This window comes from Protopterus annectens, chromosome 12.part0 (genome assembly GCF_019279795.1).
Source record: "Protopterus annectens isolate FY-2018-M chromosome 12.part0, PAN1.0, whole genome shotgun sequence".
In the NCBI taxonomy this organism is placed as follows: Eukaryota; Metazoa; Chordata; order Ceratodontiformes; family Protopteridae; genus Protopterus; species Protopterus annectens.
Window position 1 is genome coordinate 1,541,220,662 of NC_056746.1, and position 24,610 is coordinate 1,541,245,271.

A 24,610-nucleotide genomic window follows, 5' to 3' on the forward strand; every position below is an offset into this window, starting at 1 on the left:
AAACAGTTCTGGTCCTCAGTAAATAGACTTCTCTCCCCAGGGACTGCTAAAACTCCTTCCCTCTAAATACCGATCCAGATACCCCACTCCAGACTGCAAATGTCTTCAACTCTTTTTTCTCTGAAACTATTCAATCCTTAGCCAGACAAATGAACCCTAACAACTCTCATATACCAACTAACATAACCACCTCCTCTTTTAACTTCTCTCTAAAACCTATATCTACCTCTTTTATCTATAAACTCATTCACAAACTGAAACCCTGTACACCTTCTGCTGACAAGCTCCCCTCTCTGTTCCTCCAGAAAGCTGCCAAAGAAATTGCATATCCTATATCCTTACTTATCAACAGAACTATCCAAGAAGGAACCATCCCTGATATCTGGAAAGTATCTTATATTATCCCGCTGCATAAAGGTGGAAACTCCCTTGACCTTTCCAACTTTAGACCAATTGCCCTTCTCTCCCCCCTAGCAAAGATCATGGAAAAATGTATTCATCAACAACTTGTACACTATCTCTCTCTTCACAGCATAATAGCAAACTGCCGGCATGGTTTCAGACCCCACCATAGCACCACCACTGCCCTTCTATCTTTTGTAGATACTATCAACAAAAATCGAAACAACAACACTTTCTCTTCCGCTCTTTTCATTGACCTCTCTAAAGCTTTTGACATGGTCAACCACTCACTCTTAATTCACATTCTTGAATCTCTCTCTTGCGATAAACTGGCCACTAGCTGGTTTAAATCTTATCTTAGCAACAGACAACAAGCAGTAATTTGGGAAAACCATATCTCATCTCTCTTGCCTATATCCATCGGAGTTCCCCAGGGCTCCATTCTGGGTCCACTTCTGTTCTCCCTCTTTATTAACGACCTTCAGACTGCTATCCCACAAGCTACCTGCATACAATATGCAGATGATTCTACCCTAATCTGCACAGCCCCTTCCTCTACTGAACTGACCTCATTGACCCAAAAGACCTTTAACACAGTAGAAACTTGGTTTTCTACACGGTTTCTCCTACTAAATGCCAAAAAAACCAAACTTCTCCTCTTCTCCCCTACCACTCGCTCCCTCCTTTAAACTTTACCATTTCTTCAAACAATGGCACCATCATCTCACCTGATCCTACCACTAAACTCTTAGGTATAACCATTGACAATAATCTTTCCTTCGATCAGCACATTAACAACACCATCAAGACTGTTAACAAAAAAATTGGATCCCTATATCGCATCAAACCTTTTCTAACTCCTGCAACTAGAACCAAAATTGCTCAATCTCATCTCCTATCTACTCTCCTATATGCTTCCCCCATTTATACAAACCTTAAAAAAATCAATCTTAATAAACTTGCAACCTGTTATAACAACATAGCTCGCTACGCCACTGGTAACCCCTTTAGGACCCACCATTGTATAAACCTAAAACAACTTGGCTGGCTCGAATTTCAAAACTACCTAATAATCCCTCAACTCACTATAGCCCACAATATACTACACCTTCCTGACAACACCCCTATAATCTCTCAACTTCTAATCCCTTACAACAATCTCAACCCACTTCGCTCTTCTAGTAGAATTATGACAAAATCAATAAAGGTAAACAATACAGCAGGTGGTTCTCTATTTACTAACACTATAGGTAGAAGTTGGAATCTCTTACCTAGTGACATTACCTTGACTACATCCCTGCCTCTATTCAAACAGAAAATTAAACTTTTCTACCTAAACCATTGGCTTTGTTCCTGCAGTGCACCTGATTAACCTTTTCTATACACATTTCTCATCTATTTTTGTCTCTTCCTCCCCTCTTTTAACTTTTCTAATTCTAACTATGCATAATTTATGTAAAATTGCTAATAAGTAATTGCATATATGTAATGCAAATATGTAATGAACTGCATATGGTGTATATGTCTCTCTTTAAAATTATCCTTCCCTCTGGATGGTCTTTTTGAATTCTAAAATTTTGCTATTTCTTAGAAGTAATGGTTTTTTATGTAATGTACTTAGTATTTAGTGGAGCTTTTCTCCTCGGGCCTCTGCTGAAAATGGACATGTATCCAGCCAGACTAGCCCGGTCAACAAATGTAAAATAAATAAAAAAATAAAAAAACATGAGTTTGTTACAGGAGTTTTCTATACTTGGCACTATATTTATGGCGTTTACAAATTTCTTTCCTTCTCATCTAATCCTTTTTGGCACATAAGCAGACTGGTCATCTTAGATTCCTCATGTTTTAAAACTTCACTTTGCTTGCATGTGACATGGGCAGCAGATTTGTATGCAGCCACACAATCACAGATCTAGATATATAATCAAATTCAAGGAGGCGCATACCTCCTTCAGAAATTTGATAAGCATGACCCATTTTCTTGTTTTTCTGTTCAACTAATTATCCAGTACCTTTTGAGGTTAATCAATCACACCAAAACAGTAAGTTAAAAAAGGAAGAGATGGTTTATAGCTTGGACTGTATTCCTAGATGCCAGGGCTGTATTCACTATTAGTATTCTATACTGAGTTTTATTCACATTTGTACATGTTTTATTGCCAAGCATTCAATTCCCAAATATGTGTGCACGCCTTCCTGCACAAGTTCCTTTATATCACATTCTTGTCCTAGGCTGATATTTTCTTGTTCATCTAGTTTGATTTTCATAATTGATAAAGCAACTGTGCACTTATATTTCTAGTGAAATATCTGTTATGCATTGCTAATCTAATGTGTTTTCAAGATAAAGCACTGCTAATGCTCAATGTTAAGAACGCAATAATGCCTGACAGGTTTTGTGTGTGTGTGTGTGTGTGTGTGTGTGTGTGTGTGTGTGTGTGTGCACGTGTGTGTGCGTGTGCGTGTGTGTGCACGCGCGCCCATGTGTTTGTATGCATCTGCCTTATTGGGGAAATAACACCCCTGGAAGGGCTTTATTTCCCCAGCAGCACACACCCTGGAGGCATTATTGTATTTTCTAAATACTATATACTTTTTTATACATATTTACATGTAAAATAGTTCCTCAGCCTAATATTTCAAACCTGCTATAGCATACGTAATTGTTGTTTGAGAAAGTACTTTACATCCTCCAAAATATACGTAATGCAAGTGTTTAATATCTACACACACACACACAGACAAACACACACACACACACACACACACACACACACACACACACACACACACACACACACACACAAAACACACACACACACACACACACACACACACACACACACATATATATATATATATATATATATATATATATATATATATATATATACACATACATACACACACACACACACACACACACACACACACACACACACACACACACACACACAGCAGTTACAACCACTTTGTTGAGTGAATACACCTTTCTTTGTGAACAAATGAATCAAAATGAAAACACTAGAATGCAAGGCATTGTGGCTCCACCCACCATACTTCTTTACTATCCCTGATTTTGATGCACAACTCTGCTTCATCCCTTAGAGAATGATTGACTTAGTGGTAAATCACTGGGGATTAAAGTCATTCAGTAATGCCAGACATTAATTAGAGATTCATGCTTCTTATTGTTAAGTGAATTTGTGATGACAGACTGCTGTTGCAAAATATGTTACTATGTGCTGTCTGTCTGCCTCTCTGCCCCTCATGTACACAGACACAGACACACACTTCTTTTCTTTTTTTATTATTTACTTTTTTAAAATTTTGTGCTCGCTAAGCAGCAAAATACCATTTAGAGAGTGTAAAAAATGGCAACCATTTGCTTTTTTTCTCTCCAATCTTCATGTCAGCTTAATATGTTGCCATGAAGCTGTGGACATGTTTCTCAGTGAGCATTACCCATGCATTAACATCTTGCTAGAGGACAATTGTTGTCCAGTCATGGTAAAGATGTACAGAGCACCCATTTTTGAATAATTGTTAATTGTGTACTGCTACGGCCTGCATCATAGCAGTGCAGAAGGGGTTTGTATCAGCCCAATTTCCCAGTGAACAGATGTAATACAAACAAGTAGATCATAAATAAATATGTTAATGCATTATCTGTTTAATCCTGACATGTTTGCCCTTCTGCCATTCAGGATACATTTTTTAATAGAAATGTACTTTTGACCTCTGGCTTACCTGAGTGGTCGGAGGGTCCGCAGTAACCTCAAAACACGTAGCATGGCTAAAATCTTGGTGCCACTGTTAGATACCAAGGATACCAGGATATCGATGACTGAGATGATAACCAACATTCCATCCAGAACATTCCAGCTGCTTTTCAGGTAAGCACGCTCACCTAGGCACCAACCTAAAGCCACAACCTAATGATGAAGTAGGGGAAAGTGACAGAATCAGAGATAAGGAGAGATAGGCAGGAGTCAGACTTATTAGAATATGATTTATAGCTTCTAAATCAACGTAACTACTTCCTATTGCAATAAGTTCAGGCAATATTTGTCATATGTATGGAAACATACCTCATGTTGTTCTCCCTTATTTTTTCATCTTTAGTCCATACTAATCTCAGTTGTCTACCTACCACAGGTCAAGGACTCAAAGGAAATTATAACTTTAAAAATGAAACCTAAAACAACTGAATTCACTGAAAAGAATTTCCAATTGTAATCCACCACCTCTTAGAATGCTTTAATGAAGGAAGTAACAGAACCACTGTACCTGCCTTATTATAATCTATAAGCACTGTGTGCTGGCTAATGCCTCTGAAATCTATTAGTTGCTCCCCCCATTAATTGAAGACTACCCCTATTGTCCAGCCAAGTCATTCAGTGTCTCCTTTATCACTTGACCATGACTCTTGCAAGCTGATTCATTTATCAAGTTTATCTTGCCAGTGTTACAGAAATTCACAGTGTCACATCAATTCAACTTTATGTCAGTCCTGTCAGATATCAGATCAAACACATCTGCATTTTTCATAGGTTCATAGGTAAGTGTTTTGCTAGCTGCCTTGGCATCCCATTTAAATCCTAGCTACTTTCCCTGTTTGTCCCTGAAATAACCTATCCCATTTGGTTACAGATTGACCTTACCCATGGCATTGTCAATAATTATATATTACCCCTAATGAGAATAACTGGGATCATACCATAAATGATTTGAGGAGACCCATGCATAGAATAAAGTATTTAAAGGTAGCCTTTATCCATTATTAGTACAGGGCCAGTCCTGGGGTATATATACTGTTTCCCATCCATAGATCTAAGTTGTACTTGAATATGTACAGGGATGAACTTTGTTTTATGTGGATGGGGTCTCTGATCTACTGGTATCTTCTGTGAGATATACCTGTCCTTCCAAACCATCCTGTTGATATTGCAGAAGAGGTTTAGATCCCTATTTGATTTACTTATATCCAGTAAATCCAACACAGGTAGCCTTTTATGCCAAACACAGGTCACCTTAGTAGTTTATGTGATCCAAGTATAGTAACAAAGTTTTAAGTCAGTCCATGTAGGCATGTTGTTTAGGCCTTGTATCCTTTCAGTAAGGTATTTCTGCAGGTGTTCCAGTTGTTGCATGTGTCCGGACAGATACATGCCAAAGGGAATATTATAGTCAATGATTGGCATAATAAAGGATGAGTAAAGGGGAATAATGACACCTCTAGATCTAGACACAATCCCTTTGTTTATAAGCTGTGCAATACAGAAGGACTTTTTTACAATAGTAGACACATACTGGTTAAAAGTTAGGTCACTGTCCGTATAAGTTCCCAAATCCCAAAGATCTGAGTCAGTTCTTTGAGGCATATTGTCAGTGTAGTAGCTCCCTGGGGTAGACGACTTCCCAAAGACGACTTCCCAAAGGATACAATAAAATATTTTTTGACATTGAAGATTTTGCACCAGTTGTTTATTTGAGACAAACCTTCCTGCAGGATTCCTTAGTCATCTGGGGATTCAATGACTGATCTTAGCTTGCAGTCATCTGCAGACTTAGGCAGACCCCTTTTGTATTGGCTTTTACTTCAGAAAAGTAGATACCAAACAGGAGAGGTCAATGCACAGAACCCCGGGGGACTCCATTGGTAAGTGGTCTCTTTGTGGATATAACTTCCCCTATTTTGATTATCTGCATCCTATCTGTAAGCCTGCTGGCAATCCAGAGTGTGACATAGGGTTTATTCCCAGTTTATTTAACTTCTCTATTATGCCTGGTGGGGAACTGTGTCAAAAGTTTTGGCTAAGTCGAGATACGTGGTGTATACTGTTTTACCATTATCCATTGCTTTGGTGACTTTTTCAAAAACATCCACCAAGCTGAGTAAGAATGACCTGGTCTTGACAAATTTAAACTGAGATGGGTGCAGTGTTTGACCATTCCCTATGTCCTGATTGATTTCATAAGTCTTTCCATGGCTTTATGACATTGGTCAGATTTATGGGTCTGTAATTGTCTATGTCTGTGGAATATCCTCCCTTATGCATGGGAATGACTATAGCTGTTCTCCATTTCTTTGGTACAAAACCTGTATTTAGCAGAAACTTAAGCAAGTGTGTGCATTAAATGGGTATTACTATTTCTCATCTGTTTTGAAAACTCCAGTCAATGATTTCACTTCATTTTTTAGCCTTGCTGAAGACCTAAACACACTACTACAGGAAATTAATTTCATTAGACCTCAAGAGTTTCCCTGTATTACAGAGATGTCTTAAGATCATTCATATTCTGCTGAGACTGTTCTGGAAGTATAGTTTTCAGGTGAGAGATTTGGGTTCACCCATATGACATGGGCTTGAAAGCAACTTTCTGCATTTACTGGGACTGAGCCATTTAAATAAATCAAAGCTTTCAGTTCACTCCTCATCACAAATAGTTATACATACACAGCTTTAACCTTAAGAACAAGTAAATAAAATAAATAAATGCATAACTGTTACTGGCACAGATTACAGCCTGAGAGGGAGAAGACTAAAACAGGTTTCCACTGTACCAAACAGGTATACTGCATAATAGCATTCATGCACTCCCTCATTTCTGAGAAAGATGTATTTTCTTTTACTGTTGGCTTCCTTAGGGCAGTAAAGCATGACACAATATGAGAATATGGGAAAGAGAATCCAGAATGATTAAATCTGATGTGGTCCACAGACTTTCAAAGTCACTTGATGTAATAAACATAAAATTAAGAAAATCTGGGAACAGGCCCTCCCACATATATTTGGAAGTCATTATAATGCTGGGCTTGGTAACTCTCCATACACAATGCAAGCTCTAATTTTAGAGAGAAACTGATGGCAATGAAGGTCATGCATCAAGTGGCTGCACCACTGAGCGGGAGTCTCCATAATCTTAGGTAATGATGCAAAAAGAACATCATGTTGGTATGACGACATCATATGATATACATAATAATCATGTTGGTATAATGACATCATATGATATATATAATCATCATGCTGGTATGACAGCATGATATATATATATATATATATATATATATATATATACACATATATATATATATATATATATATATATATATATATATATATATATATATATATATATATATATATATATATATATAAAATCATGTTGGTATGATGACATCATATGATATATATATAATACTGGCATTCACTCTACTTCCATTAAGCAAGGAATCAGATTAGAGAAACATGTATGATCCTTTTTTTGATAGCATAAATTAACACAATTAAATTGGTAATTAAAATATAGGAAGATACTAAACAAGCATGGGGACCCTACGATGCCGAGCCATACATGCCTTTAAGGAGACCTTTTTCAATAACTTAATGGAATAGTGTTCATCTCCCAAGTAAAGCAGGGCTGTATATGATAACCATGGTATAAATTTGTGTTTGCCCATCCAGTAGCACGTCCAGTAGTCTTAAAGGTAACCACAATAGTACTTTACTTGACCTCCAGTGGTAACTTATTCCATGAGTTATGAACACTTTGAGTTAGGAACTTATCTCTCCAGTGAGTATTGTATGATTTAGGGTCTTACTGTAGGTGTTCATAGAGTCACTGATTTTGTAAAGAGGTCAGATAGGACTGGGTCTTTCTTGGGTCTAAAAGCATCCTGTAGGCTATGAAGTATAAGGAGAGCTGTGCTAACCTATCAGGATGGTCAAAACATTTAAGGCCTTTAATTTTATTGGTTTGAAATTTTCCAATTGAGTGATGTAGATGCCAAAGGGGGTACTGTATTCAATGCTTGGTCTGATAATGGAAGAATACATTGGTAGGATAACGTCTTTGAATTGAAGATACTACCTTTGAATGAACTACTGTAGCCTTCTGATTTGGGCTACTAGGATAAATCACAAGGGATAGTGAAATAGTTATCTTAACTGTTCAAGTAAACAAGTCATAACTGTATTTGAGAGTTCTCCTTTACTAATCTCAAGATACATTAAGTTCATACGAAGACAGTCATGTCATATGAAATAGATGATACCGTCAGCAAAAAGACATTGGTTATAATAAGGGACAATTAGCATCCAGAAATAAATACCACATACATAACTCTTTCAAAAGGGATGAACTTGATGACACTGTGTATGTGTACACATGGAAAACTTTAGTAATCTTTTGCAGAAGTATGTAATTGGTGTGATCTAAGTAAATGACCCATCAGGACAAGAATCTATTCTGATCCATTTCATAGCTACTAGGTAACCTAACCTTGACAAAATGTACATAAATGTGGATAAAACATGATGGTGTTTACTGAATGTAAATTATATAAAACCACTTAACACAATGGAACTAGGTGGTAGCCTAGACATCAGACTGAAAAATTGTGACCAATCTTGAAACAGTCACCATTCAGACTTGGGTTTTATTCCCCATAAAGCACTTGAATACTTTACAAAAAATTCTTTGTACCTGCCAAAAGCTGTCAAGTTTCCTTGGAAAACATGTACCTGCAACCAAGGTTCTTTACTCATAGCAGCTGAAGGAAAACAAAAATTGGTGAATAAAAATGCTCTAAACATTGTGTTGTATAGGGCAGTGTAGCCTGAGGAGGTACACACAATTTATTTCTTTGCATGCAGTGACCATGTCATGGTATAGATGAGGACAGTGAGAACAGAAATAGTGTATAATTACAGAGAACAAGATGAAGAAGGAATATTTCTACTGTAAACAGTGAAAGGAGTCCACATAAATAGTTAAAGACAAAGAAGGCAAATGATCTGTTCTAAATAAAAGAGGGAGTAGGTGAAAGGATAGTAAGGAGGGGCTTGGTGGTTAAGCAAAGGAAAGAAAAGGCCTGTGTAATTGAAGTAAAAAATCACAAGAGACTTAAAGGGTAAGGAAAGAGCCTAGGGGCAAATGCAATAAGGCACAGGAGTCGGCCAGAAAGAGGGCAGCAAAGGAATTCCTGATACACTGGAAAGAGAAGTGGTAAATGTGATTAATGACAGCAAGATGACCTTACTTAGACATTTTGGGGAGAAGATGTGTGGAAAGAAGAGGAAAATTAAATATGTTTTATTAAATTAAACATTTAGATAGGAGTGCAAGGAAATGAGATCAGATATAGAGTCCAATTGGATTATTTGCATCAGTGCTTGTAAAAGAGGAGAGAAAGAAAGGAGAGAAAGATTTGAGCAAAGAAAATTGAAGTGAAACAAGGTGTGACACTTCCAGCCCAGCTAGCTGGAATTTTGTAAATAATTCTATGTCATTTGTGAATATTGATATGATTTATACAGAATTGTATGTTATGTACTGAGCTTCAAGAATGTAATCACAGCATACCCTGCTGGAACATAGAAGATTAACTTACAAAATTTTAAGAAAATAAGTTGAAATTAAGTGCTTTATGATTGTGTTATAAAAGTCAGTTTCAGTGCAGTAGCAGACGCAATGTCTAGCGCTAGAAGTTTTTCTATTGTTTTGAAAGAAAAGCAATTACTAGGTTTAAAATACAAAGTGTTTTATTGCTTTATGACTTCCTAGCAGCTACACAGTTCTGAGCAAAGATCTGAAAGATATGTATTTCTCACACAGAGATGTTAACTCCTGTTAAGTTTCTGTTTAGCCTGGAAAATGAAGTCAGGTGACAAAGAGTGATGTCACCAAAGTTAACTCAGCAGTAATTTGTGATATTAATTTAAGAACTCTCTCAGGGAGAGAGAGGTTGTGCATTTTGTATTTTGTCTTTGACCTGGAAACGTCCACTCATCATCACATCTGCATTTGCTGTAAGTAAGATTCAGGGCACAGTATCTCTTTTAGATATAGATAGGAATACAGTAAAGATTAGTTTAGATGTTTTCTGTATTTATTTGAGAATGTCCTGCAATGTTGTTTTAAAATATTTCCTCTGATTTTGAACTCTGAAGTAGCTGTGTCTGTTTTCTGAGTATTGTCTTATTCTTTTATTACTTATTATTAAATATATTTAAACCTATCTCTGTGGCTGATATTTATGAGACATATTTAAGCTCTTAGAGTCCTTGCCTGTGTATTTGGTGACACTGTACAGGCCACTCCTAAATAGCCTTGCAAGTCTTGGTCAAAACTACCATTTGGATTAATAGTAACATTACATAGTAGGATTGGAAACCCTTTTTAAGGGCCTTATAGTAGCTGATAAGTAGGGGTTGGCAGCAGTGGAAACTACCTTATGGTCTTGGCAGAAGGGAGCATAGCTAGTAAACCTGTGCCAGCCTTCCCCAGGTGTGTGTGTGTGTGTTTGTATATAAACCATATTTCAAAGTGTGTGTGTGTGAGTGTGTGCGTGTGTGTGTGTGTGTGTGTGTGTGTGTGTGTGTGTGTGTGTGTGTGTGTGTGTGTGTGTGTGTGTGTCATCTACTTGGGCAGGGACACGAGAGGGTGCTGAATGTCTTGGATTGGCCCCTCAGCTGAGATCTTAACCCTATAGCTGTGCCAGTGGGCAGTCTTACTGGGGATCTGGAGAAAGAGGGAGAAACCATCCCCAGACTGACGGTGGTCTCTGTGTGCGCTTAAGGGAAATTGTACTTTACTGTGTGTGTACTTGTCATCGTCCCAAAGTTTACATCCCCTAGCTGTTGCCAGTGGTGAGGATTGAGGCTCCTTGATTGCTGGGCCAGTGCAGGGGCATCACACAAGCCACATGCAGTAGATGGATGGACCAATAGAGGTACTGCATGTGTGCACCTCATGATACTTAACTGACTAGCAGGAAGGCCAATGGATCCCCTGAGCAATTCTTCTAGTTGATATCTAGTGGTGGGACTCATTACAAAGTCCCTGAGTAGAGAAATAACAGGTGTCCTTTTATTAGGAAGGGGCTATAAGCATCACTGGGAGCCATAGGCTGGTTAGTTTGAGAAAGCCATAGGAAAGTGTTTGAAGAAAAAGTCGACTAGTTATTTGGAGGATAATATTCTTCAGAGCAGTGGTCTTCAAGAACTGACAGCTGAAAAAAGCCTATCAAACTATAATTTTCCACTGGCTAACCAGGGAGATGAACAGAGACAAAGTAATAGATGTAGTCCAACTGTAATTTAGCATGAGTTAAATGTAGCTGGGTGGAAGCTGACAAAGTACATGCAGAATTACCGTGAAGAAAAGGCACACAATGTGATGATGAAGGAGGGGATTTAAGGTAAAGGGTATTACCACTGGTGTACCATTAATAGAGGCGTGGAGGACAGAGTCTTTTATATATAGGTTCATAGGTTCATAGGTGTGTACTAGGCTAATGGCCCTGGAGCCTTTACAAGCCTAGCCCATAAGATTACCCTGGCATCATGCCACCCGACATTAGTTCCCAGTGCCTCTTTCGAATAGAGCCACTGGAGTGATCCCCGGGGTGAATTTTCTATTTCCCATCCACTCATCGATATTTTTCTTGAAGAGGGACAGTGAGGTGCTCTGTTTGACATGTAAGGGAAGTCTATTCCATAGCATGGGCAGTCTCTGGGTTATGAACCTGTCCCTCCAGCTTATTCTGTTGATTGTGGTATTGAGGTTGAGGTCTCTGGAGCATGTGGTGTGGAGGGATTGGGATTTCTTTAGATGTAGCATTTCTAACAGAGCTGGATCAGACATGGATTTGTGAGTCAAGCAGAGATCGTCTCTGAGACAGAGAATAAATGGTGTTTTTTGAGTCTGTCCATATAGGACAAGTGTTTAAGGCCTAGGATCCTCTTTGTGAGGTACTTTTGTAGTCTTTCCAGTTGTTACAGGTCTCTAGTGAGGTACATGCCAAATGGGGGCATTGTACTCGATGATTGGCCTAATGAAGGAAGAGTAGAGGGAGTCAATGACCTCTTTCTTACTGGATGCAAAACACTTAGTAATGAGATGTGCCACACAGAAGGACTTTCTGACCACAGTGGCAATGTGGTGGTCAAAAGAGAGGTTGCTGTCAACCTGTGTTCCCAGATCTCTTATAACTCCTTCTGTGTTCAGTGGACTACCATCGATGTGGTACTTCATGGGAACCAGGTTTTTCCCAAAGGGGATGATGACACATTTTTGGCCTTGAGCTTAAGGCCATGGTTCTGACACCAGTCATTGGTCTCAGTGAGGCCTTTCTGTAGGATTTCAGCATCACTTGATGAATGAATAATAGCTACCAACTTGCAATCGTCTGTGAACTTTGTCAGCCAGAGTCCCTTCATCTTGGCCTGGACTTCAGAGAAGTAGATACCAAACAGGAGGGGACCCAAAACTGAATTCTGTGGGACTCCACTCATGACAGGTTGTCAGTCAGACTTGGAGTCAGCTACTTTTACACTGTGGGTTCTATCTGTGAGCCAGTTTGCAATCAGCCTAGTGATATAGGGGTTGATGCCTAGCTTAGTGAGTTTTTCTATGATTCCTGAGTGGAATAACAATGTGGAATAACAGTGAGATATATGTGGTAATATGTACACTGGGCACACAAAAGAGAATGGAGAGAAGAATAAACCCACATTCAGATATCATAATGAGAAGAACAGTCACTGACGAGTGATTTAGGAGGCTAGCAACTTGTGCTGAAACATCTAAAGTTCAGTATTGATAAAGTACAGTCCTCTATCTGGGAAATATTAATCTAGAATGTAGGCATGAGGTGAGGTGGATCAAAGCTGTTATTGTTAGTACCACAGCAGTGACCCACCAGGAGCAAAATGAGAGAGCAACAGTAAAGCCTAACAGGATGCTATACTGCATAAATAGAAACTCTCCAAAAATAGAGAAGTGATCTTACCACTGTACAAGGTATTAGGAAATACTTTGCAACTGAAGCAACTGAAGCCATGTCCAGTTCTGGAGACAACATGGGGAAATAAACCTCAGTGTAATAGACAGGGTACTAAGTAAGGCCACTAAGATGTACAGGTAGCAGAAAGAGGCCTGAAAAGTTGCTGCTGTTTTCCTTAGAAATTAGGAGAGAAAGTTGAGAATTAAGGTACGAGAGAAAGTCATGGTGGGAATGAGAAAGCATAGCTCAGTGCTAGACAAAAGTGGCTTTTTTCCTAGATATGAGGATATCTCTTTTTTCATAAAGAAGGTTGAAAACAGAAAATGCAAGCTAAGAAGTGCAGATCAAATTCAATAATACCCAGGATTCTTTGGATGAAGTATAACTATAAGGTAAATAGGTAAAAAGTGGTAATGGCAGAGGGGAATAGTGTTACTGCAACAATTGTCAAACTACCCAAAGCATCAGTTATCTGCTAGTAATGTGTATGAGTACAAGCAAATGGAATATCTAGAATAGGTGGAGTTAGTGGTATGTATCTCTACCAGTTGTTTTTATGCAGTTTCAGGATTACAGACAGGAACCATCTCAGTGTGGAAGCAAACAGATGTCATACAGGTGAGGGATGCCCTCTTCTTTGACCGAATTGAGCAGCTGATGCAGGATTCCCCTTCACCTCTTGCCCTGTATTCTGAACAATGTCAGGTATTTTCTGATCATTTTTGGTGGCCTACAAAGGCCTCATTAAATATCAAACTTGAGGGTTGTAGTTTTGATGAGGGCAGTGGAAGAGTGGAAGTCCCATTTTCATGAAGTGAGGATCCCTTCTATGTTAGATGCTGGCAGTTTATATCGCTCCTCGGCAGCTGCCATACTTGCCAGTCAGGGTCTGTCTAAAATTATGGATGTTGCAAGGAAGCTCTTCAGTAAGGCTACATGCAAAGCAAAGTGGAAGAATTTTAATATCTGGCCTGCTAATCTTTCCATTTTTCCAGAATCAGTTCCTCTTCAAAATGATTTTACCTATATGAAATAATTTTTTGACTTAGGTCTCAGCTATGTGTATGTAAGGTCCATGTATTGCCCTCGCCCAAGTCCACCCTGAAGCTGGTTAAACACAAGCTCCATTGTTAACATAGACTGACTAAACCATTGCCAAGAAGGTTTCTGTAACTTAAGTCTTGCATAACAAATCTTTTCCTCCCCTTCTATATGTTTACTATTGTCTGTTATGTTGTTCTGCTGATTTCTATATTTTTTGTTAACTATAGTAACTAGCTGTAACTATTTATTCTATTATTGTAATAATTAGAATTTTTTATTTTTTCAACTTTTGTATTAATGTATAATGTGTAATCGTTCTGGAGCTTTTCTCCTTTGGTCTCCACTGAAAATGGGTCCCTGGCTCAGCTGGACCAACCCAGTTAAAAATGTCAATAAATAAATAAATTAATTAATTAATTAATGATGGTCCACATTTTTATGACTAAATGACTACCATATTGTCTCATCTGCCTTTTGAGCCTGCTGAATTACTAGACCTGAAATTCATATTCTCTTTCATACTTTTTCTGGTGGGCAGTTGTTCAAGCAAATAATAAAAAAAAATTTTCCAGTGCAAAAATACAATACAATAAAAATAAATGCAAATGTGTAACTGGCAGAAATTCCATTTTGCCCATTTGTTATAAAATGGAGATTCCTCAGTAACAGCAGATGTCCTTTATTAGGTAATATCTTCCCTATTTCTGGAACAGACTCCCTCTGCAGATTAAGCAGTGTGCTGCATTATCTCCCTTCCAATGAAACTGGATGATTAGATGATATTCATAAATTTACCCCTGGCTTGATTGGCCTAGCCCACCTTACATAGTGTGCTGCAATATCTCCCTTCCAATGAAACTGGATGATTAGATGCATATTCATAAATTTACCCCCTGGCTTGATTGGCCTAGCCCTCCTTGAAAATCAAGGAAGTGTGGTTACTGGAAAGAGGTAAATGGTCACAAGACTCAGTTGTCTTGTATTTCCTCTTATCCTAAATAACACCATCAAAATGTAATCAGAATAAAAACTTTCAATAAAACATTTATTCAGAGTTAACATATGCTGCTACTGAGCAAATCATAAATCAATCCACAAAAAAAAAAAAAAAAAGAAAACAGATGGCTCCTATGAAAATGTGAGTACCATAGCAATGATATTTAACACTCATGTACTAAGAAAATACTTTTAATCCAGTACACATGGCAATAAGTACTTAAAAAGTTGACAAGACAAAGACTTAGAAATCTCATCAGTAGTGGGGAAACCTGTTACAGGCATGAGCTCTAAATAAAAAAAATGCGTATGGGGTGTAATCCATATTATACCATGATCCCCCCAAAACGTGCACGCTGATTGGCCAGCGTGCCCATTGTAAATCGAGTTATACTAATGGAAAAAGGTCCGGTCGCCCGGACTTTTTTCCATTAGTATAACTCGTTTTTTTAAAACACTGTCTCGCTATGTTAAATGGGTTTAACATAGCGAGACAGCTTTAAAATAAGCAACGGAGATCTCCGTTGCTTATTTTAAAGCTGTCTCACTATGTTAAACCCATTTAACATAGCGAGGCAGTGTTTTAAAAAAAAGCAACGGAGAAAGCAAGATCTCCGTTGCTTTTTTTAGTGTTTCGCTATGTTAAATGAGTTTAACATAGTGAGACAGTTTTAAAATAAGCAACGGAGATGTCCGTTGCTTATTTTAAAACTGTCTCGCTATGTTTAACTCATTTAACATAGCGAAACACTAAAAAAGCAACGGAGATCTTGCTTTCTCCGTGCTTTACCAACTCTGATGTACTGCGCGGGCGCAGTACATCAGAATACGCGGATGCCAGACATCTGTGGAAGGGCAGTAAACAGGCATTATACTATGCCATTATTTAAGAAAAGTAATAGTTTCTTTTCTTAAATAATGTCATGGTATAATAGCAATAACCCACGCCTGGGTGTGGGTAATGCTAAATTTACCCACAGTTGGCTTTGTTTGGTCCCTCGGGCTTCGCCCTTGGGACCAAACCACGCCAACTGTGGGTACAGTTAGCATTACCCACACCCAGGCGTGGGTTATTGCTATATTCTGCCACAGGCCAAATATAAAGCTGTCAAATTATGGCCACTTAAAGTCAGAATTTTAGAGTGTAACTATGATATCTTTCTATTTTTTTGGGGGGTGGGGCTAAATGCATTTTTAACCAAATGTTAATACATAAACAGCTAGAGATAATTTACGAGAAAACATGGTCTTTAAAAACCTATTGTGGTGTCTTTCACTGACATCATGATAACACAAAATAAAGTTCAGTTATTATTGTTATGCTTTGTTATGTTTATCCACATTATCTCACAGACAGATTCTATGTTTATTTTTTTATTTTCTTGCCACTTACTTTGATTGTCATCTCAACGACAAAAATGAATGTGAATATGTAATTGGAAACAGTCAGGAAAATCCGCTCCTGTGGACAAAAGAAGAGACAATGTCAGTAAAAGAAAATGACATTAAATTATTTAACTTTTCTATTAAGCTTTTAAGGATTTTCACTTGCAGTAGAAAAATAGAATCCAGCTGTGCGTAGAGAGACATTGATATGGCTGTAGTTCCACTAATTAGGAGGAACTTAGAGTGAGTAAAATGAGCCTTTCATTTTCATGCGTGATATTCAGTGCTGTGTATTACAAACTGAAAATGATGGCTATTCTGTGCAAGTTTTTAAAAAGGCACTGGCAGTATGTCTGCATCTCCCAAGTTACTATTAGCTGAATATGTTACCGTGTAGTAAGTCTCACTTTCAGTTTTGAAACAACACACTATCGTTTGTTTCTAAAGCAGCAAACACTTGCTATGACTGAAGGAATTAAGAGTTCAGATTAAACAAAAGCTCAGACTCTGGTAATTGTTACTTGATAGGTTTGTGCATACATATACGTGTGTGTGTGTAAATAAATTCATTTAAAAAAAGAAACAGAAAAGAAAAAAATTTTATATTTACTGGAAACTTAGGCAGCACATGTAACAAGATTACAATCTGTTGGAAACATAAAGTGCAAGTACATATGAAGCCAAGACTCCTCTTTCGGGGAAGAGACTAATTTAAAATGGGATTTAGGACAATATAATGCCAGTCATAGAAAAGTTATCAAAATATGTAGTTTACTATAAAAATGGCTCAGTTGAAAGCTATACAAAATTCCAAAGTTAGGGCATTAACTTGGACATTTTTTCAGTAATCTTTATGTATTTATTTTTCACCCATTTTTTATGTTAACTAAGTAGGTGGGTTGGTCCTTAAACCTTTTCATCTACAACCTGAGACAAAGGCATTTAAATGTCTAAGAGATAACAAAACAAAGCAACAGTTTTTGAAACAAAGTGGGCATACTTATAGTCTTGAACTATGGGTAATACTTGTAAATTAGGTTGCATTTTGTGAAGATAAGATTTGTCGGAGTGGCTAAGTATATTAATAGTTATAACAATATTTTCAAAAACAGAGAAGTAATTAATATCCACAACAATTTAAGAAATAGGGAACAAAGCATTACAACATTAACAACTGTTTGTTGGGTGGTTTGGTTGACTAAAAAACTATGGTGTTGATTAATTATGGTAAATTAAGAGACAATGTGTTAAGTAGTAATATGTACAGACAGTGGATGCTACAGAAATGAAAGGAAAGGCATTAAGCAAAACAAACTAAAAGGGGCTACAGTATAAATAAAAGGGGCTACAGTATAAAAGGGAGTGGTGTGAAGTAAACTAATGGGGTGGTGTTGCTAAAGCAATGAGACGTGGACGAGGTGATTAGATGCTTTACCATAGCCCTTCTGAAGATGAACAGTTTAGATATATTACAAAAATGAGGTGGCACAGAGTTAGGACTTTTAGGAGCCATCATAGAGCATGATCTTTCAGTGAATGTGAGGGTGAAGGTGCGCTTTTGGATAGTAATCATGTTGAAATTATTTATGATGAGGAAATAGCTGTTACTATTGGTAATTAGTTCTGCAGTCACTTGGGGGGGCCAGAAGTCAGAGCTAGAAGTAGCTCTTTCAACAGCTGGAAATGTCCTGGTGAATGACAGAAATACACATTATTTAGTTATTGTGTGTGTGTGTGTGTGTGTGTGCGTGTGTGTGTGAGTGTGTGAGCGGACTCACTGATTAGTCAGTTTAATAAATATGCATATTTTATAGGTAGCCTTTTTCAATTTTTTTTGGTAGTTTACAAACGAAACCAAAGGAAGGGAATTTGAGGTGAAGAATGAGCATGAACTTCTTGACAAAATATCTAGATTAGGGTATGAGGTGAATTTAAGTCTTGGGAGGACTTTTCAACTGTATGCTTGTGAAAGGAGAGGCAGGGTCTAGGTATATACTCAGGTGTTTCTAATTGCTGTCAGCAGTGATATTATTTCTCCAAAAGGTCTTAAGAATGAATTGGGGGATAACTAAAGAGATGTTGTGGTATGCCTAATGCAGAGGTTTGGGTTTGTTGGGGTATAATATGTTTTTTTTTTTATATAAACTATCTACAACTGAATTTTCCAGTATACAGCCATTGGGGCCAGTTGTCAATAGTCCAAAAATGATAATGCTATTTCCAAAACAATTGCCAAACGTAATAATATTACATGTAATACCTTTATATAATAACTTTATACTCATCACATAAGACAAATGAGGTTTTGTTGTAGCATTTAAGCCTAACAAAACCTGATTTTGAACATTTATTTATTTAGTTTAAATTTGTTAACTGGGTTAATGCACAGATCCCATTGTATCTATTTCAGTCTCAACCCAGGATAAAGACAACAGATACAAGAAATTATATACAGAATGAATGCCAAATTGTAATATATACATACATTATATGCAATGTGAATATCAGAGGTGGCTTGAGAGTATAAAGGCAACAGATACATAACAGATACAGAGTAATTAACAAAATACAATATAAACATGCATTATATACAAAGTGGATATCAAAGTTGGCACTGTGAAAAAATCACAAGGAAAAATAGGGTCAGATCAAGGTATGTGGTGGGAAGAAGGGTAGGAACATGTTAAGTTATATGACCAGAGAGATATGTAATGAGAATTCTTCTTCTACTTTCGGCTTTTCCTGGTTAGGGGTCATCACAGTGGATTACATGTCTGCTCATGATTGGCAGTGGAGTTTTGCAGTGTCGAGTGGCTAGCTCGGCGCCCAACTTTCCACAGAAGGCACACACACATGCATGCACTCACACATAGGGCCAACTTAGAGTGTCCAGTCCACCTACAGCATGTCTTTGGGATGAAACTGGAGCACCCAGAGGAAACCGACGCGACCACAGGGAGGACATGCAGACTCCGCACAGAAGGTACCCCAGCCAAGGATTGAACCACAAAACCTCTTGCTGTGAGGCAGCAATGCTAACCTCTGCACCACCGTGGCTGCCCAGAGATATGTAATGAGAATACTGTATCCAAAAAATTTAATACAAGAAAGAGGATATAAAGGATTTAGTGGATTTTCAACAGGAGTGATAAAAAAGAGAGAGCATAGTTAGAGATTTCTTTGTTACTGATCCTGTAACTGGATGCCTTGACTTATAAGATACTAAGGAGGATCTCTTTATGATATCTAAGGCATTTTAGGACAGCACCAGTCTGAATGTTTTAGTATTAAACACGGTGCACTAGGTAGCCAGTTTTAAGAAATTTTAATGTTAACACTGCAAAAAAAAAAAAAAAAACTAGTGTCTTGCAGAAACTATAGCTAATCTACATACTAGGCTACTGATGAAAATTAAGAAATATGTGTGATGAGGAAATAGAGCTATGTCATTACATGAATGGCAGGAAGTTTGATGTATTGTAAGTGTTCAGACCACTGAATAACTTATTGGCTTTGTTATAACTAATTATGTACTGTGTACATATCGGACCTTACAAGTTTTTGTTGTCTACATAGGTATAAAATCTCATCCTTAAAACAAAAATCAGGCTAAAGCTACAATAATTCTACTACCAGACATTTCTGGCTATACATGCTAACCCTTGTATTTAGGAGACAGTTGTAGATTTTTGAGACAAAATTTTAGATATGTTCTTGAATATCAGGAAAAATAGAAAAAAATGTGTAAAGCTAATGTGCAAAATAGTACAGAAGTCAGTTCCATTGATGTAAAATGCAACTGATATTGGTGCATATACAATGTCTAACCCTCCCCTGTAATCCCTGGATTCATTATATCAGTTCCAGATGTGTGAACCACCTTGTTGCTGGGAGAATATCTGTTTCTTGATACTCAGACATATCCTATATTTTCTTTAAAGGTTCTTATGCATGGCCACAGCAGAGAAAAAGAGTTTAGAAAGGGCCATGAATATCACATTAACAAAGGTCTTTCAACTCACTCATGGGTGAACATCATGCATTATACACATGACATGATATTGACACATCAGACAGAAGCAGGGAGTCCAATAAATCATGCCTACAGCAGGGCCTATCACATTGTATGTGGAAGGTCAAGTCCAAAATACTATGAGGGTTTAAAAATATCTAAAGCCTTTTTTTCTGCAGAAAACAGAAATCCTACCAAGTTGTACCAAACTGGAGCAATCCTGTCCATAGAGGCACTTTCTTAGATAACTGAGGTATATTACAGATGAACGAGGAGGGTTGGCAGATGGTGGGAGGTTTGCATAATGGTTAAGGTTTTTACCCTACAGACATAAGGTGTAGGGTTTGATTCTTACATGAGGTAATTGGATAGCCTTAAAATGGCTCATAAGGGCAGTTAGCTTAGTACTAATCTATGAACCTATGAAAAAGATAGCTAGATATATTAATAATACCTCCCTCTAAATCAGTAGCCTTCCCTGTATCTCCAATAACTACTATCAGTAGCTGCAGAGACTTAACCTACTATTGCAAATCCCACACTCATCAAGATCTTAATTTTAATTTAACTAAATCAACCAAAGTCCTGCCATCATGCAATAGTGAAATGACTCACTGAACCAGTGCATCACCAGACTTTCTCAGACAGTGTAAGAAATGCATCATGTTTACTGGAAGCTTACTACTTGTAGGTTCTTTCACCTCTAACTGTGAGAGGTGTACTTATTCATATGGTTTGGAGGTATAGTCCCGTTCTACTTCTATTATTACAGGTAAACATTTTCAGACCACTACACCTACTTTGTTAGCAGTACTTAAGAAATCTTTACCTAGGCCTTCTAGGCACCCTTATAGAATAGTACAGCCAAATGTAGACTCACCTATGCCTACACCCTACAGAGAATCACCATAAGTACATACCTGAACCCTTAAGGTCACACAGGTTGCGTATAACTCTGAATTCCTGGTTATAAGTGACTCCATCATAAAACATACTGAACAACACTTAACAAAGTGGATAAGGAAAGAGTGAATCTCAGTTGCATTTCCAGCACTAGGACCAGAGACATTGCAAAGATCCTCAGGACACTTGGCTGTCCTAAATGAGCATAGCATTGTTGTTGTCCATGAGACAGAGAATGCCCTTAAGCTGCATACCCTAAGGCAGATGCAACAACTGGTTTTGCCACCCATGTCTCTAAGGATGCTAAACCACTTGTGTTAAGCAGTATTCCTCTTTCTCTTTCTCTCCATGAAAAATGCCTACATTCAAAAATAAAATAATTGGCTACAATCATTTTTTTTGTTAAATGGTGCCATTCTGAGGGGGGATTGAGTGAGCATCTGCCTGGTATCAGAAGATCAACAGATTGTCCATCTTTGTCAAGCAATGCTTGTACTTTTTAGTTCAACACTTTTACACACTAGATGGAACACTTGCTTCCCCGATAGTTCCTTTTAGGTAATGACCATAGCAAATTCCAGATCAAACAATACAAAGGTTGCTTTACTCAATGTTAGAAGCATAAGTAGAAAAATATCAGAGCTTCAGGCTTACCTCACCATTGTTGGCATCCATATTTCCATAACTTGTGATACTCAGTTTTAGAACAATGACAGCTTTCCCTTCTTACCAGAGTATTTTGTCTAACACACACACACACGCACACACACCCACACACACCCACACACACACACACACACACACACACACACACACACACACACACACACACACACACACACACACACACATCCAAACACACCACACACATGCACACACACACACACACACACACACACACACACACACACACACACACACACACACACACACACACACACACACACACACACACACACACTCTCTCTCTCTCTCTCTCTTAGAGCCACCGAACACCAAGGGGTATAACCATACTTATTAGGCACCCCCATATTTTACAACAGATATTGCACAATACCAACCTAGACATTTTGGATGCTCTAGAGTATCTCACCAAAATTCAGTACCATATCATTACTATATAGGAGTCATTCCATGTCCAACACACAGCATAATTATTACCTAAATTTATTTTATATTTTATTTTATTTTACATTTGTTTACTGGGCAAGTCTGACTGTACACAGGTCCTTTTTCAGCAGAGGCCCCAGGAGAAAAGCTCCACTTATATGAATTACAAACAATATAGAAATTGACAAAGATGTTAAGGCATTATGTGAGAATACAATACAGTTCCAAAAGTTACATAAGCATTACAAACATAATAGAAATTTAGAAAGATGCAAGACATGATGAGTGCATACAATAACAGTTACATAGAGATGGATAGGACGGATTTATGTGACAGAACATATACATCACACTTTATACATGCTTATTAACAGTGTTGATTAATTAGAGAGTAGTTTCCTGACATTTAACTCTTTGTATGCTAGTAAGTTACTATACAGATTATATGTGGAAATTTACAAATTTGGTGAGATACTGTATTCCAGACATTTAAAATGCAATTTATACACAATCATATACAATTTGAAATGGAAGGAGGTCAGCTATCAAATATATGAAGGCTAAAAAAGTTATCAGATAACCACATAGGAAAGTATGTAGTTAACAAAGCCGAAGTAGGGGCTATCCAGGACAGTTGCAGGAGCAGAGCTATGTGTCCATTAGGTATGATTTTAGAAGTTTCTTAAACTGCATAAAATAGTTGTTTGAGGTTATTGGGGTTGGGAATTTATTACATATTTTTGGAATGGAGTTTAAGAAGCGTGAGTCCCTGGCAGCATTGTTAGACTTGGTAATGTCTAGAAGCAGTTTTGTTAGTGGAATGAAGGACTCTAGAAGAAGCATATGGTTGAATTAGGTTTCCAAGAGCAGGAGTTTTATCAGATTGGTGCAGTAGTTTGTGAGCAAAGGTTAATTGATTAAAATGTAGTAACTGAGGAAGCTCTAGCCATTTTAGCTATTTCAGAGCAATACAGTGGTATGTCTGGTGTTTCATGGTGGTGGCAAACTTGGCAATGTTATTGTAACAAGATTACAGTTTATTAAGATCTGTTTTCTGGAGGTTGGTTAGTACTGGGGAGGCATATATGAGGGTTGGCAAGAGGTGTGTGCGTGTGATGGTCGCTTTTCTATTTGTTGTTAGGAATTGTCTTTTTCTATATACAAGACCTATTTTTTTTTTTTGTGGACCTTTTAATAGTTTGAGCTATGTGAATATCGAATTTCAGGCTATTATTGATTTCTACACCTAGCAGTTTTGTGTGTGTTACAAGAGCAAACGTGGTTTTGTTTTTGGATATGATATTAAAAGATGGGGAGGGTGAGATGAATCTGGTTGGGGAAAAGAGGAGTTTTGTTTTACTGGGCTTTAGAATGAGATGAGAGTTGGTAAGCCATGTTTCTACAGAAAGGAAGGATTCTTGTGTTATGAAGTGGAGGTCTTATAGGGTGGGTGCTGCACATATTAGAGTGGAGTCATCAGCATACTGTACTTCAGAGGCATGAAGTGAGGAGGTGTGGAGCTGGTTGGTGAAGAGAGACAGCAGCAGAGGCCCAAGGATGGAGCCTTGAGGCACCCCTAAGTTAACTGGGAGAAGGGGGGAGAGTTGATCTTGCAATTGGACAGTCTGTTGCTGACCTGATATAGAGCTTTGGAACCAGTTGATAGAAGAGTCACTAATGTTTAGCTGAGAGAACATTAATGAGTTTATTGTGATTTACCATATCAAAGGCTTTGGATAAGTCCAACAATATTGCAGATATAAATTGACCTTCATTTCTATAGTGGTTCACTGAGTTGGTAAAGGACATTAAGGCTGTGGTGGTGCTGTGAGAGGGGCAAAAACAATGTTGAGTGCTTGATAGCAACTTATGTGTGTGGAAGTAGTCCATGAGCTGGGTACACATGACTCTTTCAAGGATTTTGGATAAAGGTGTTAGGATGGCAATTGGGCAATAGT

The 24,610-nt window shown here is 37.8% G+C and overlaps 1 protein-coding gene across 3 annotated transcripts in view; it reads right to left on the bottom strand.

Annotated features, from left to right (window-relative positions):
- The window catches only part of LOC122817286 (voltage-dependent T-type calcium channel subunit alpha-1G-like), a 1,023,270-nt gene that overhangs the window by 423,838 nt on the left and 574,822 nt on the right, over positions 1 to 24,610 (bottom strand). For all 3 annotated transcript variants that reach the window (XM_044090511.1, XM_044090510.1, XM_044090512.1), the window contains exons 14-15: positions 16,635 to 16,703; positions 4,156 to 4,340 (exon numbers count right to left, since the gene is read on the bottom strand). In XM_044090511.1, the coding sequence (XP_043946446.1) occupies positions 4,156 to 4,340; positions 16,635 to 16,703 (254 nt within the window). The remainder of the gene's footprint in view (positions 1 to 4,155; positions 4,341 to 16,634; positions 16,704 to 24,610) is intronic.